General features: G+C 43.6%; 1 protein-coding gene across 9 annotated transcripts in view; it reads left to right on the top strand.

The window, feature by feature from the left end:
* Positions 1-15,694, top strand: part of TNS3 (tensin 3) — a 247,229-nt gene that overhangs the window by 184,447 nt on the left and 47,088 nt on the right. For 8 of the 9 annotated variants that reach the window (XM_068152603.1, XM_068152599.1, XM_068152597.1 and 5 more), the window contains 3 exons: positions 10,565-10,743; positions 11,094-11,211; positions 11,305-11,388. In XM_068152603.1, coding sequence (XP_068008704.1) covers positions 10,565-10,743; positions 11,094-11,211; positions 11,305-11,388 — 381 coding nt within the window. The remainder of the gene's footprint in view (positions 1-10,564; positions 10,744-11,093; positions 11,212-11,304; positions 11,389-15,694) is intronic. The other variant, XM_068152601.1, reaches the window with a different exon arrangement.

The raw sequence follows: 15,694 nt of genomic DNA, 5'->3' as shown, positions 1-15,694 counted from the left end.
AGATGAATGGGACTGAAGTGATGCGCTGTGTGTGTGCCTCACTTGAGGACTGAATTATGAAGGCATGGTGGGGTTATCTGGTTTCCTGCATGAGTATGCAGGAAATGTCTGCCTTAAGAAGGCATGTGTGTGTTTCCACTGCCCTGCAAAGCTGGAAGAATGAGCTTAAAGAAACATGTGTGTCAGCTGGGATGGACATTGCGGTGCATTCATACCTCTCTTCGCTTGCATGTTTCTGCACTGATTGATAGATAGGCAGCTACATCTCTTTGCCTGACTCTTCCTTGATTTTTGCATACACGTGTATAAAAAAGAAATTTTTACAAAGGCATGCAGTGACAGGACAAGGGGTAATGGCTTCAGGCTGGAAGAAGCTAGATTTAGATTAGATGTTAGAAAGAAATTCTTTCCCATTAGGGTGATGAGGTACTGGAACTGCTTGACTAGAGAAGCTGTGCAGGCTCCAAGCCTGGAAGTGTCTTGAAGGCCAGGCTGGATGGGGCTTTGAGCAACCTGGTCTTAGTGAAAGATGTCCTTGCCAATGGCAGGGGGGTTGGAACTAGATGTTCTCTTAAGGTTCCTTCCAACCCAAACCAGTCTATGTACCCTTAACATAGGTTTCATAGTTTCATAGTTTCATTCAGGGTTGGAAGGGACCACAAGGATCATCTAGTTCCAACCCCCCTGCCATGGGCAGGGACACCCTACCCTAGATCAGGCTGGCCAGAGCCTCATCCACCCTGCCCCCAGGGACGGGGCCTCGACCACCTCCCTGGACAACCCATTCCAGGGTTTCACCACTCTCATGGTGAAGAACCTCCTCCTCACATCCAGCCTCAATCTCCCCACCTCCAGCTTCATTCCATTCCCCCTAGTCCTATCACTACCTGACATCCTGAGAAGTCCTTCCCCAGCCTTCCTGTAGGCCCCCTTCAGATACTGGAAGGCCACAATTAGGTCACCTCGGAGCCTTCTCTTCTGCAGACTGAACAACCCCAACTCCTTCAGTCTGTCCTCATAGGAGAGGTGCTCCAGCCCTCTGATCATCCTTGTGGCCCTTCTCTGGACACGCTCCAGCACCTCCACATCCCTCTTGTAATAGGGGCTCCAGAACTGGACACAGTACTCCAGGTGGGGTCTCACCAGGGCTGAGTAGAGGGGGAGGATCACCTCCCTCGACCTGCTAGCCACACTTCTCCTGATGCAGCCCAGCATCTGATTGGCTTTGCGGGCTGCAAGTGCACATTGAGAGCTCATGTTGAGCTTTTTGTCCACCAGCACCCCCAAGTCTCTCTCCTCAGGGCTGCTTTCCAGCCAGTCACTGCCCAGCCTGGATTTGTGCCTGGGATTGCCTCGACCCAGATGCAGGACCCTGCACTTGCTCTTATTGAACTTCCTGAGGTTGGCTTGTGCCCACCTCTCCAGCCTGTCAAGGTCCCTCTGGATGGCCTCCCTTCCCTCCAGCGTGTCTGCTGCACCACACAGCTTGGTGTCATCAGCAAACTTGCTGAGGGTGCACTGTCCGTGTCACCCACAAAGATGTTGAACAAGACAGGTCCCAGGACTGATCCCTGAGGGACTCCGCTTGTCACTGGCCTCCACTGGGACATGGAGCCATTGACAGCCACTCTTTGGGTGCGGCCATCAAGCCAGTTCCTTATCCATCTAGTGGTCCACCCATCAAACCCATGTGTCACCAGTTTGGAGACCAGGATGTGGTGCGGGACAGTGTCGAAGGCTTTGCTCAGGTCCAGGTAAATGACATCAGTTGCTCGCCCCTCATCTATTAATTTTGTCACCTGCTCATAGAAGGCCACCAGGTTGGTCAGGCAGAATTTGCCCTTGGCAAAGCCATGCTGACTGTTCCCAATCACCTCTTCACTATTCTTTTGAGCGAGTAGTGAGTCCAGGAGGATCTGCTCCATGATCTTTCTGGGCACAGAGGTGAGACTGACTGGCCTGTAGTTCCCTGGTTCCTCCTTCTTACCCTTTTTGAAAATGGGGGCAATGTTTCCCCTTTTCCAGTCCGTGGGGACTTCCCCAGATTGCCATGACTTTTGAAATACAATAGAGAGGGGTTTAGCAACCTCATCTGCCAGTTCTCTCAGTACCCATGGGTGTATCCCGTCGGGTCCCATGGACTTGAACACTTTCAGGTTCTTCAGGTGATCACAAATCTGATCTGCACTTACAATGGGCAGTTCTTCCTCCCCGTCCCTGGCATTCCATGGCACAAAGTACTGACTAATCATGTAGCAGGGTTCTGTGTTCTTTCTCAAATGATGTCTTGGGTTAAGTGCTCAGTGTTTTTGAGAATAGGAAGAAGCAGGTGGACTCTGTGGAAGCAGCTTCTTTTTGTGTCTTTATGAAGCATGTAGAGCTGATGACCTCTTTTCTCGATCAGTGCCATGCCTCTTACTTATCACAGGATCAGAGGTGAACCAGTGCACTGCAAATTAAAATTGTCTGGTTTTTTTTTGCTTTTACATGAAGTGAGTTACATAGAGATGATACATTGTCAGTAAAACCTACCATTACCATCACCCATGTCTCATCCCCATCCCCCAACTGTTCATTCTTAAGATGTTACAGTTATAACATCTTCAGAAAAAAATGATAGCATTTTCAGAAAAATGTTAGAAGTAGTTGAAGAAATATGTGATCAAACCAAGGCAAAAGCATGTGAACACATGCAGTCAGCATTTGCGTGTGACCATTGATGTGACCAAGTGATGCATGTCTTCTCTCTAGTGACAAGTGACAGGACAAGAGGAAATGGCCTCAAGTTGCATCAGGGAAGGTTTAGGTTGAACATTAGAAGAAACTTTTTCACTGAAAGGACTCTCAGACACTGGAACAAGCTGCCCAAGGAAGTGGTTGAATCCCCACCCTTGGAAGTGCTACAAAAAGGCAGAGATGTGGTGCTGAGGGACATGGTTGAGCACCAGCCTTGTTATAGTTAGATGATGGTTGGACTTGATGATCCTAAAGGTCTTTTCCAAACAAAATGATTCTATGTTTCTATTCTATGTCTATCCAAATCGGCGAGTATGAGGAAGAGATGCCTTTATTTTCCATAAGGTTGAAATGATAATGTTGCTCTCAGCTAATTTAGCCTGGAGAAGAGGAGGCTCAGGGGTGACCTCATTGCCCTCTACAACTACCTGAAAGGTGGTTGTAGCCAGGAAAGGGTTGGTCTCTTCTCCCAGGCAACCAGCACCAGAACAAGGGGACACAGTCTCAAGCTGCACCAGGGGAAGTTTAGGCTCAAGGTGAGGAGAAAGTTCTTCACGGAGTGAGTCATTAGTCATTGGAATGGGCTGCCTGGGGAGGTGGTGGAGTCACCATCCCTGGAGGTGTTCAAGAGGAGATTGGACATGGCACTTGGTGCCATGGTCTAGTCATGAGGTCTGTGGTGACAGGCTGGACTCAATGATCCTCGAGGTCTCTTCCAACCTTAGTGATACTGTGATACTGTTATTCTAAGTCGTCTTCATGCAGTAGTTATTTTGTTTGAAAATACCATCGTAAAATGTCTTCAGGTCACCTAATTTGGTGGGGTTCACACAGCCATTTGGTGGCAGTGTAGTTGGTCAGCTCATTGAAGAATAGTGTTAAACACAGCCATCTTCCCTTCCTGCCAACCCCCCCTGTATGCTAAATGAAAAAAACATAATAAGGTGGCTAAACATCTGATTAGAAATTTCTGGAACATCTTCAGAGATCTTTCCTCCATTGAAAATATATCTTTGAAGATGGTCCAAGTTACAGTATCATAAATCATGCTATAGTGTATCTGCAGACAAAGGAGAGAGGAAGAAGCCCTTTTTGCGTAGTTCATTAAATAATAATTCTTAAAAGCATTGAACTCTTCCAGATGTTCCTGTTCACTCTCTGATATTCTGTGGGAGAGCAAACCCAGAACATCTGAAATCAGTTGTAAAATGATAGGAGAACAAAGCTTGTCCAAAACCTCATCTGCCTTATTTGCATTCACTAACAATACGCTACAAACCCTATTGTAGTTGCTATCACACAGGAAAAGGTTGGTACATTCTTAAAATAGAGTTGCTTTGATTTAAGCATAAGACTGCCTTGAAAACTTGATTGTTAAATAAATACCTTCTGCAGAAAACTTAAACTTTGTAGCAGATAAATGGTACCAGAGGGAAAAAAAAATCACTTTGGATTTGGATAGTGTTGTGGTAACGCTTTTTAGTATGTGGGTCAGTCCCTGAAGGCTCCTCTGTTAGAAGCTGACATAGAGACTTTTTTTTCCCTTGATGAATTGTTAAGCCTCCTGTTGGATTGAATCCCCATGGCTCACAGCAATGGGTAGTCAGAGTTACACAGGTCTCTTTTGACTGCCGCATAGGCAGTGGCATCTAGAATTTCTGCAATGCTGACGTAATTCTCCCCAGTGCCTTATTTCAGCCTTCCTGACTCTGCTGAGGTCTGTAAAAGGGGCACTGAAAAAACATCCTCGTGGGAGTCTTCATCTTTCTCAAGACAGCCCTGAGTTATATCAATCTGTGGATTGAACTGCTGGAGTCTCTTTTAGGTCATAGTAACTTTTGACACAGGTTGAAACTGTGACGAGAAGCTTGCTTGAAGTGTATCTGTTTGATCGTAGAATCACAGAGCTGTCAAGGATGGAAGAGACCTTTGAGATCATCATGTCCAACTGTTTGCTTAGAGCTCACAATCCCACCTTTACTGCTAAGCTACTACCACTAAACCATGTCCCTCAACAAGACATCCGTGCCTCTTTTAAATACCTCCAGGGATGGTGACTCCACTCCCTGGGCAGCCCATTCCAATGGGCAATCACTCTTTCTGTAAAGAACTTCTTCCTACCATCCAGCCTAAACCTCCCCTGGTGCAGCTTGAGAGCTTGTTCTGGTGCTGGTTGTACTAAATGAGAAGTTCTCTGTGACCTAATAGTTAACTTTGCTTAAGCTCTCTCCAGAGAAGATGATCTTCACTGTTACTCAAGTCTTGATGATCAAAGTGGTACAAGTTTGTTTTACAAGTTCTGATATTTGTATTTCAGTGCTGTAGCAACTCACCATGTTTGCAATCTGTTGGCTAATTTAAGCACAGAACTTTTAAGATTACTATCTTCTAAAAACTGAATAATCTTTTTCATCTCCCCCCCCCCCCTCCCCTTTTGATGGCCTCAATTTGTACTTTCCAGGTTTTCAGTGTGATAGAATTTTCAAGCTTGTTAATGCTGATGTGAAATTTCAGTTAATTGTATTGGGTTCAAAGCTTTTGATTTTGAACAGGTTTGAAGAATCTTTGATCACCCATTTAGCTACAGAACTACAAATAAAATCTAAAAATGGAACACTTTTTCATTAGGCACTGAAGTTGATGTAGATCTTTGCTGATTTTCAAAAGATGCTCTAAGTGAGAATGTATTTGGTCTTACATTTGATGTAAGATATTGCAATTAATGGCTCCAACTTGAAGCTAAATTTTGGTGACTTGATATCATCCAGAACTGTCTAAACTTCTCTGCAGTTGGCCCCTCAGTTTAGGAAAGATGTTGAGTTGTTGGAACGTGTCCAGAGAAGGGCAACAAAGCTGGTGAGGGGTTTGAAGCACAAGTCCTATGAGGACAGACTGAGGGAGCTAGGATTGTTTAGCCTGGAGAAGAGGAGGCTCAAGAGAGACCTTATTGCTGTCTACAACTACCCGAAGGGAGGTTTTAGTTAGGTGGGGGCTGGTCTCTTCTCCTAGGCTACCAGCACCAGAACAAGAGGACACAGTCTCAAGCTGCACCAGGGGAGGTTTAGGCTGGATGTTAGGAAGAAGTTCTTCACAGAAAGAGTGATTTGCTGTTGGAATGTGCTGCCCAGGGAGGTGGTGGACTGACCGTCACTGGAGGTGTTTAGGAAGAGACTGGATGTGGCACTTGGTGCCATAGTTTAGTTGATTAGATGGTGTTGGGTGATAGCTTGGACTCGATGATCTTGAAGGTCTTTTCCAACCTGGTCTGGTCTGGTCTGGTCTGGTCTGGTCTATTCTTTTCTATTCTGTTCTATTCTATTCTATTCTATTCTATTGCTGTATTGTCAAACAAAACTGCTTTATGAGATCATTTTCCTGTTGTATTTAGTGTTGGTGCAACCTCACCTTGAGTATCGTGTGTGGTTCTGGGCCCTACCTTCTAAAAAGGATGTGAAGGTCCTTGAATAGGTGCAGAGGAAGGCAACAAAGCTGGTGAGAGGTCTGGAAGGAATGTCCTGTGGGGAGCAGGTGAGGAGTGCTGGCTTTGTTGTGCTGGGAGAGAAAGAGGCTGACTGACCATGCTCACTTCACTCTCCAGTTTCCTGAAGATTGCAAGTGGAGAGGGAGGTAGTGATCTTTTCTCTCTGGTACCCAGTGCCAGGACACATGGGAATGTCTCTAAGCTGTGTCTGTCAGGGGAGGTTGGAACTTGACGTAAATAAATGCTGTGTTACTGAGAGGGTGGTCTAATGCTGGAAGAGGCTTCCGGGAGAGGTGGTTGATGCCCCATGGCTGTCAGCATTGAAGAGGCATTTGGAGAATGCCCTTGATAGCAGGCCTTGGTTTTTGGTCAGCCCTGAAGTGGTCAGGCAGCTGGACTGGGTGAATGTTGTAGGTCACTTCCAATTCAGCTACTCCAGTCTATTCTGAATCTTTAATGTTAAAGGAGAACAAATAAGTCTTATTTTGATAATGATGCAGTATGTTATGGAGACTGCAGGTAATTCAAGGGATAAATACCTGCTAAATATGGGGTTTACTTATTTGTAGTGCTAACCAAGGTAACATGAATCTAGAGACTCAAAAGCATTTTTATCCTCCTGTGATTCAATGTATCATATTATTTTCCTCCCTTCAAGTTTATTTATAGGGTTTATGTGTGTTTCCCTGCCCCGTTACACACTGCTTTTGTTTCAAAAGCAGAAACTTTCTCTACCAAGAGAAACAGTGCAGAGGAGTAGAAGGGCTGATGAATAGCCTAATGAAACATTCAGATTTTTAAAGGTGATTTTACCTCTTGATGCACAGTCATAATGCAATTTAAAGCTCCTTACAGAGAAGTGAGCAACAAGATGCCTGTAACAAGTTAATGTGCTGTAGTGGTTTAACCTGCTTGTTCACCCCCAGCACAGAAGTGAGGGAGAAGTAACAGCAAAAAAAAAACCCCAGACCCTCTGGGCTGAGATAAAGAATGGAATAGAATGAAATGGAATGGACCAGGTTGGAAAGAGTTGAGATCAAAGGAGTTTAATATAAAAGAGATAACATAATGCACAATTACCTTAGCCTAATTTACAGACAAAGCACAGTGTCATCTGCACGTAGTGCCTCATGCACTTAGGAAATACAAACATGTACAACACACAAAGAGTTAACAGGTTTTGAAGTTGAGCTGGGACAACTGCTGATACAGCAGAGAGAGCACTGTTATTCATGTGCCACTGCAGGCATGATTTTTTAGCTTAGTGTTGTTTTCTTTCTAATAGTTCTAATAATACTCCAGGAAAGCCAAGCAGCTAAAGAAACCAAAGAAACTAAACAAAGATTAACCTTTAATGACCTGCCGTGCTTCTGCCAGCTGTAGCATTATCATGGTGAGAATCCTCTGACAAGATAAATGCCTGATGCTGTTCTGATGTTGATCTGTTGGAATGTTATTATTTGTTCTTTGGGGAAAATAAAATTAGTTCTGTGGATCACCAGGGAAAAGAGATAAATAAAAGCATACAGAATGGTTTCAGAGAAATAAGTGTGTGCTCCTGGGATATTTATGAAGCTCTGCCAAAACTTTAAGCTCAACAACAAGAGCAAAAATGAATGATGTGACTTCTAGGAAGTCTTGGCTCCTGACACTTTGCACTGGAAGACGTGCCTTTTAAATTAATAACTCTAAACATCTGTTTTGCTGTGAGGCAACTCTGCAAAACTAATTTGCAGAACTAATAGCTAAGTAAAAGTAATTTTTTTGCTGACTACTTAATTTTCAAGTTATTTGCTCTAAGCTTTATTGCAACTATTCCCCTCAGTTGTCCAACACTTGCTGGGAATTTGATATGTGAAGTACTTCCAGTCTATTTTAGGAAAATGTCCTTTCCCTGAGGTACCTGTTTGCAGCTTTCTGGGAACTATATTGACAGTGTAGGAACCTTGAGTTTCACAAATTTGTGAATGCAAATTACATGAGTGTATGAATGCATCTGGCCTGGATCAGCAGCACTGTGACCAACAGGACCAGGAAAGTGACTGTCCTCCTGGACTTGGCACTAGTGAGGCCACACCTTGAGTCCTGGGTTCAGTTTTGGGACCTTCACTCCAAGAAGGTCATTGAGGTGCTGGAGTGGGTTCAGAGAGGTGCAATGAATCTGGTGAAGGGTCTGGAGAATAGGTCTGATGAGGTGTTTAAAAAGTATTTTAGTCTTCAGTGCTGTGCCACAAAACCAGATGCTCAGTTATATCTTTTCCAAGATGTTTTGGATGTATTTATACTGATCTCTAGACCCTTCACCAGCTTTTTGCCCTTCTCTGGACCTGAATATAAGCACGTATCCTATATGCCTTGATTGTACCTATTATGGAAGGCTCTGAGGAGACCTTATTGTAGCCTTCCAGTGTCTGAAGGGGGCCTACAAGAAAGCTGGTGAGGGACTTTTTAGGATGTCAAGTAGTGATAGGACTAGGGGGAGTGGAGCAAAACTGGAAATGGGTAGATTGAGATCGGATGTCAGGAGGATGTTCTTCAGCATGAGGCTGGTGAGACACTGGAACAGGTTGCTGAGGGAGGTGGTAGAAGCCCTATCCCTGGTGGTTTTTAAGGCTGGGTTGGATGTGGCTCTGAGCAACCTGATCTAGTGTGAGGCCCATGGTAGGACACTTGTAACTAGATGATCCTTGAGGTCCCTTCCAACCCTGACAATTCTGTGATTATCAGAGTGCGTAGGGTGTATGCTTAATCAACACATACTTAGAGCTGGAATTTCAATTAAGAGTTTAAATGACACCAAACAATGAAAATAAGCTCTTTTAGAAATCCTTGGCCCTTTGAAGAGAAATAGCTCATTCTCAAAGATCTTTTTGCTTATACAGACCATTGCAGCTCTCAGAGGAGTATCTGCAAAAGTGCTGTATATACTGTTATTTTTTGGACTGTCCTGTGTACTGGATTGCTGTGAGATCCTTACTGTCAGCTTGCTCTTTCTGAGAAGGAAAGGTTGGAAAAAACAATTACTGCAGGAATAGTCTGTGGTGGAAGTGCATGTCTGAATCTAAACCCCTGCTAATCATAAAGCTGTGCCTAATGATGCTCTTAATAGTGACTTTGGAAGCAAATATTGCTTTATGCCCTTGAGTATCCTGGATCATTCTGCTGGCTCAGGTTTACTCCTGTGCTCCACTCCTCAGAATCCAAAAGGTTACAGCTCCTGTCTGTAGCTAATGCCTCATGTTTGTGATGAAGTGTGATTGCCGTGTGTGTCACAAAAGATGCGTGGTGAGCTGGGCTGATAAGGGCCAGGGTCTGTGTTAGCTAAGAAGCAGCAATTTTTTTTTTTTTTTTTTTGCGGGAGGGTGGAGCGAATGTGTGTGAAATGCAGTCCTGGAAAGCAGCTGAGAGCTGCTATGTGTTAGGGATGGAGTTTTCCTGTTTGGTTGCTCGCAGCGGCCCCTGCTGGCGAGCTCTGCTGGTAGTCAGCTCTTCAAAACCGAGCATCAGCAGAAACATGCTGCTTCACTCTGCAACCAGCTGTACTGCAAATATAGAACCAACCAGGTTGGGAAAGACCTCAGAAATCATCAAGCCCAACCTATTACCTAATACCGAACACCTCATGACAACTAAACCATGGCTCCAAGTGCCACATGCAATCCTTTTTTGAACACCTCCAGGGATGTTGACTCCACCACTTCCCTGGGCAGCACGTTCCAATGGCCAATTACTCTTTCTGTGAAGAACTTTCTTCTCACCTCCGGCCTAAACCTCCCCTGGTGCAGCTTGAGACTGTGTCCTCTTGTTCTGCCCCTGGTTGCCTGGGAGAAGAGACCAACCCCCACCTGTCTACAACCTCCTTTCAGGTAGTTGTAGAGAGCTATGAAGTTTCCCCTGAGCCTCCTCCTCTCCAGGCTAAACACCCCCAGCTCCCTCAGCCTCTCCTCACAGGGCTTGTGCTCGAGACCTCTAACTAGCTTCATTGCCCTTCTCTGGACATGTTCAAGTATCTCCTCTTATGTCAGCAAGGTTAACTCCAGCTGCCTTTTTCTGGTTTGGTTTGGTTTTGGTTAGGGTTTGTTGGTTTGTTTTGGTTTGTGTTTTTTGTTTGGTTTCATTTGTTTCTTTCTTTGGTTGGGATTTTGTCTTGATATGGTTTTTTGTGCGTTAGTTGGTTTGTTTTGTTGTTTCCCTCTGTGTGTGGTTTTGTAAAACAGCTGTGAAATCAGTTATTTAATGAACATTCTTGAATGGAATCACTGAAGGCAGAACTGTGAAGTTTGCTTTAACAGCTCTAATTGGGGGGAGGGGGAAAGCTTATTAATCAATGTGCCTCTTCATTTTTAGCACCAAGCATGCAAGATGATGGTGCTGCAGAGGGGAGGATCAGAAAGTTAAGTGTTGGGCAGTATGACAATGATGTCCCTGGGCAGCCATTGTATAACAGGCTTGGATGGATGAAGTCTCCTGCTGCAGACCAGGCTGTAAATCCAGGATCACCAGTTCCTGTGGGGAAGACCAAGGAGGTAAAGGATGAAGAATTTGTCATGACATGTTTCTTGAAGCAGTGGCCAACAGGAGTAGCAAGTTCATGTTCAGTAGCCAAGGTCCCCATGAAGCAATTGGGCAGTTGCATTGTGGCAGTAAGAAACACTAATGACTGTAGTTATCTCAGAGATGCAATTCAGTGTCTGTGGATGTCCTGCTCTTGTCCTCTCTATGTGTCTGCATGTTTTCAGTGGTCCAGAATCTCTCTGCTGCAATAGTGGATCAGATTATATGAAACATTCCCTGATCTGATGAAAAATGCCCCACTCTGTTGTAGGCTTAAGTGGGAAGTTTCACACTGTTGTTTTGGTTTTTGTGCCCTTCCTAGATGGCTGTTGCACGTTACCAAGATGAAATAGATGGAGGAGTCTTCTCTCCATCAAAAAGTGGAAATGAAACTGTCCTATCCACACCAGCTTTTCCCCTGTCACCAGAGACATCCTATGGTAAGGAAATGTCTGTCTATTTATTTATTTCAACAGCACTATCCACATTTTAGCTTTTACTGAAGAGGAAGTTTGCTTTTCGTTCCCTCCTAGTGAAAACACCTCCACTCTACCATCAGCGGATTCCCTCCAGCCAAAAGGTCAGCAGCCCATCTGAGCTGTACAGAACCAGTCCTGGTAAGATACCCCTACCTCTTGCAGAATCTGAAACAGAATTGTCTGTGAAGGCAACTAAAACAACAGTACCTACTCTTTTGTAGACAGGACAGGTGTCTGGTTAATTTAGACGCGTATAAGTTGGAGGAGTAGAATGTAGTGGTACTGATTTAGTCATTCCAAATTAGTAGTAAACAATGACAAATTATCTGAGAAGTATTTAATCCTGTTAATTGCTGACAGGGAGTCCTGTGTTCTTGGTCACTGTCCAAAATCAGTGTGGAGCAACTAGGCAATTATGTTATGGCAATAAAAGGAAATGCAGTTCAGTGTTTGAGGCTATCTCACTCTTGTTTGTGTGACTTCGATGTTCCACAGTCTCTCTGCTGATACTTGATAACACCAAAATAGTGCTGTAGGGAGACCTGAGTTCCTTGTGACTTCTAGTATATTTTGTCTCCATCTGAGGGAAAAGGGGTGATACCCATGTAGCCATCTTTCTGGGAAAGTGACGCTGACAGCAAAGCTTGGCAGTAGCTGTGGTCAAGTCAAGGAGATCCTTAATCAAAAAAATGAATGTTCTGGATTTTGGGTTTTTTTTGCCATGATGCAGTTTCTAAATGGAATGGAATAGAATTAACCAGGTTGGAAAAGACCTTCAAGATCATCAAGTCCAACCTATCACCCAACACCATCTAATCAACTAAACCATGACACCAAGTGCCCCATCCAGTCTCTTCCATTTTGAACACCTCCAGTGATGATGACTTCACCACCTCCCTGGGCAGCCCATTCCAATGGCCAATCACTCTTTCTGTGAAGAACTTCTTCCTAACATCCAGCCTAAACCTACCCTGGCACAGCTTGAGACTGTGTCCTCTTGTTCTGGTGCTGGTTGCCTGGGAGAAGAGACCAAGCCCCACCTGGCTACAACCTCCCTTCAGGTAGTTGTAGAAAGCAATAAGGTCTCCTCTGCATGGAAAAGTAGTTGGTAATAGATGATTACATGATTAACGATTTTGTGTGATTCAGAGAAGAATTTCATTGGTAAAGGTTTTCTCTTGGAGACCTTAACACCTTCCTGCAAAAAGCAGCAGCAAAGCTATTGTCAGCTGTCATCCTTTCTCCATGTCATTATTTTAAAAGCAGTAAATTTTACAAAATAGAATTGTTTCCTGTGAACACATCAGGAAGTGCTGCATGTGGAAGGAAGCCAACATTATTGATTTAAAACTTGGATAAATATCATGCTATGCATTAGAGGATCCAGGTGGGTAATTCACATGTATAGGTAGTTTTATTGCTTAGGATCTTGATAGTAGAGCTTTCAGTACATTTGGTGGTGGATTTTGATGCAGTAATGGTTACAGTGTTGTCTTTGGAAAACAAAACTTCTTGTTTAATGTGCCTCATTTAATAGTTACAAAAAGCACTTGCTTTGTCTTTGGCCTGTATTCTCTCAGCTCTTAAACAATCAGTGGGCAACTTCAGCAAATAAATTGCAGGCTGCTTTGTTGAGTTAATCTACTGAACGCTTTGGTGTTAAATGGTTTCCATCACTGTTGCTAAGTTAGGACTTGCCCTGGAAAATCTTGAGGCTTTCGGTGTATTCCTCTTATTTTGTTGGTTGTTCTCCTACATAATTCCAAATGCTGTTATCTCTCAAATGTATACTGAATGCTACAGGTTAAGTGCTCAGTTCCCTGGTAATTTTGCTTTTATCTGCAAACATAACATACTTTGGCACTGAAGTTAAAGGTGTGTGAGGTGGCTCAGCTCAAAAACGTGCACTACACAATTAGTGAGCACCTCTATAGAAATGTTAGTTGGGTGACATTTCCAAAAGAGGAAATAAACTAATACTGCCAGAGGCAATATTAGAATCCTACTTTAGTTTTTCCTTTCCTCTCCTGTCTCTTCATTATTCTACTTTATGTATTGTCTGTATCTACAGTAAGTATCTGTTTACCTTTTTTACTTGCTTCCATGTCTTCTGACATTGACATGAAGTGCAGATGTCTTCTTATTGCTTTTGCTACCAATCCCTAATTCATGGCCAGAGCAACTGTTCTATGTGTTGAATGAGGCCAAGAAGCTGCAAGGAACAGAAATAGCTATTCCTGTGCTTGTGACTGCTCTAATGCACATGTGACAAAGGTGACTCTAACAGCATTCATTACACTTTGCAAGAATTCTGACACCTCACAGTTTTTATTACTTTGCAGCTTTGCTCTTTTAAATGTTTTCATGCTTTTAATTCTGTTAGAGTTTGGGAAACATGCTGACTTCTTCAGAGATTTTCAACAGCTTGAGGCCTCGGGATTCATGGACTATTGCATCTTAATTTCTGCTATTAAGATACTGTGTCTTTTCTCTCAGTTTAGATCACTTTTGAATTCAGAATTGGTTTCTTCTGCATCTCAGCTTTGCTGCTTCTCTGCATTCCAAGTTAGCAGTGAGGATGCTATAACTTCTAGCTACCAATTATCTGTATCTATTACTGTCTTATTTTCTCCTCACTTGCAGAAAGTCAGCTTGAGTGGAGTTAGCATTTCTCATATCAAAGGAGAACTACTGTGAGTTTAGAAATGTACAGAAGTGTGCATTTCAGAAGAATGGTATACAATTTTGTGTATTCTGTAGTCAAGAGTTGCAGTGACATCCAGTCTTTATGCAAACATAATGATAAAGTTATCTCTTCTTTGATACATTATTCTTGTTGTAAATTGTGCACTTTTTATATTGAACTCTGATTCTCAAGCTGTTCGCTGAAGTGAAGGGCACTGTCTTCACTGAAGCCTGACAAAACCTTGCTGCCTTAGCCCTATTTTCTTTCTAGGTGAAACCACTTTGTTAGAGAAAGTCAGGCCAGTGGTGTTCTGTATCTTTCTTTCCTTAGTGATGCTCTACCTGTTCTTTCTCCCCACACATTTGTTTAAAATGCCCTGCCTGCACCAGCTGGGAAGAGCAGGGTTCCTTTCTAGAGCCCTGCTCTTTCTCAGACAAGAGCAAGTTTCAGCTCCCTCTGCCTGTGGTCAGGCATGCAGTCCTTTTGTGTCAGTGCTGCTGCTCCAGTGATTGCTTGCTGCCGTGATTTCTTTGCACTTTTTCTCACTTTGAATAGCTTGCAAGCAATACCGCACCCAGGGAATTCATTCTGATTTGAAAGACACCTTGTTTCTTAAGACAAACTTGAGCAGTCTCTAAATTAGCTAGTTTTGTAAATGGCCCATGAAAAGGCAGGCTCCACATAGAGCCCAGATACAGCTGTCTCAGTAACACAATAGCCAGTTTATGTCCCGCAGGAGAGTCCCGCGCATCAGGGAAGGAACAGAAGCACTATTTGTAGGCCATTTTGAAGCTTATAAAGGCTTTCTTGTCTCAGGCCACATACAGCTAATTGAAGTCTCTTTGTACATAGAAGTAACAAAACCATATCAAGCTCTCTGCCAGAGGACTGAACTCCGGCTAGCCACCCCTGCTGCTCCGTCCCTTCCAATGGAGAAGAGGAGGCACCACTTCTTCAGACCTGGCCAAAGCACAGACAGAGCTTTGCAGATGAAAAGAGGCACTATGGTGCAGCAGAAGGCAGGGATCTGTAAAACAAGGGGAGATTGTTTGCTATATTTTATCCATGTACTGAAAAAGAGAAGACATGATGTCATGTTTTTCCATCTCTTCTGAACAACCCAAGTAAAGTTGTATAGTTCAAGCAATGCATATAGTGGAAGGATGGCACTGCTGCTGGTACAAGGAGTCTCAGAACCTTCAAGCATGTATAAGGCTTTGTCTTTTCAGAACCACAATGGAGTTTTGCCTATGCACTGTACTCAAAAGTTCCTGTTAATGCACAGAATACATCTTTCCTACAAATTGCCAGCTCATGCTGTCATGGAAATCTTCAAGACCAGACACAGCTGTATTTCCATGGTTTTTCTCATGCAGCTTCTGTTTTCATCTGACAGAGATACTGTAATCCTAAATTCCCCCCACTGACTAACATGGGGTGACTCTGGTACATCATGCAGTAGAGTGAGGAGTGTTTCATAAATCACTCAGGAGAGAGTACTCTCCACAATATTTTGGTAAATGAAACAGTTAATGCTTCTTAGTTATGATAAATTGCACCATTTCCTAGTGCATATGAAGCCTTCCCAGACTTCAGGAGCAAATAGGAAAGAGCTTGGTTCTCCTATTTGGATTCTGCTAATGCAAACTTAATTTGGCCTTCCAGAAAAAGGCACATGGGGTGCTGCAAAGCACAGTCATAAATGTTCAGAGGCCACTTCTTCACCATTGTAAACACTGAAGTCACTATCATGTCCTC

Source organism: Melanerpes formicivorus, unplaced genomic scaffold (assembly GCF_026170545.1).
Source record: "Melanerpes formicivorus ecotype bairdi unplaced genomic scaffold, bMelFor1.0.p_v2 SCAF_24, whole genome shotgun sequence".
Lineage (NCBI taxonomy): Eukaryota > Metazoa > Chordata > Aves > Piciformes > Picidae > Melanerpes > Melanerpes formicivorus.
The sequence above is the reverse complement of the archived record's forward strand: the minus strand, read 5'-3'. Positions and strand labels throughout refer to the sequence as shown.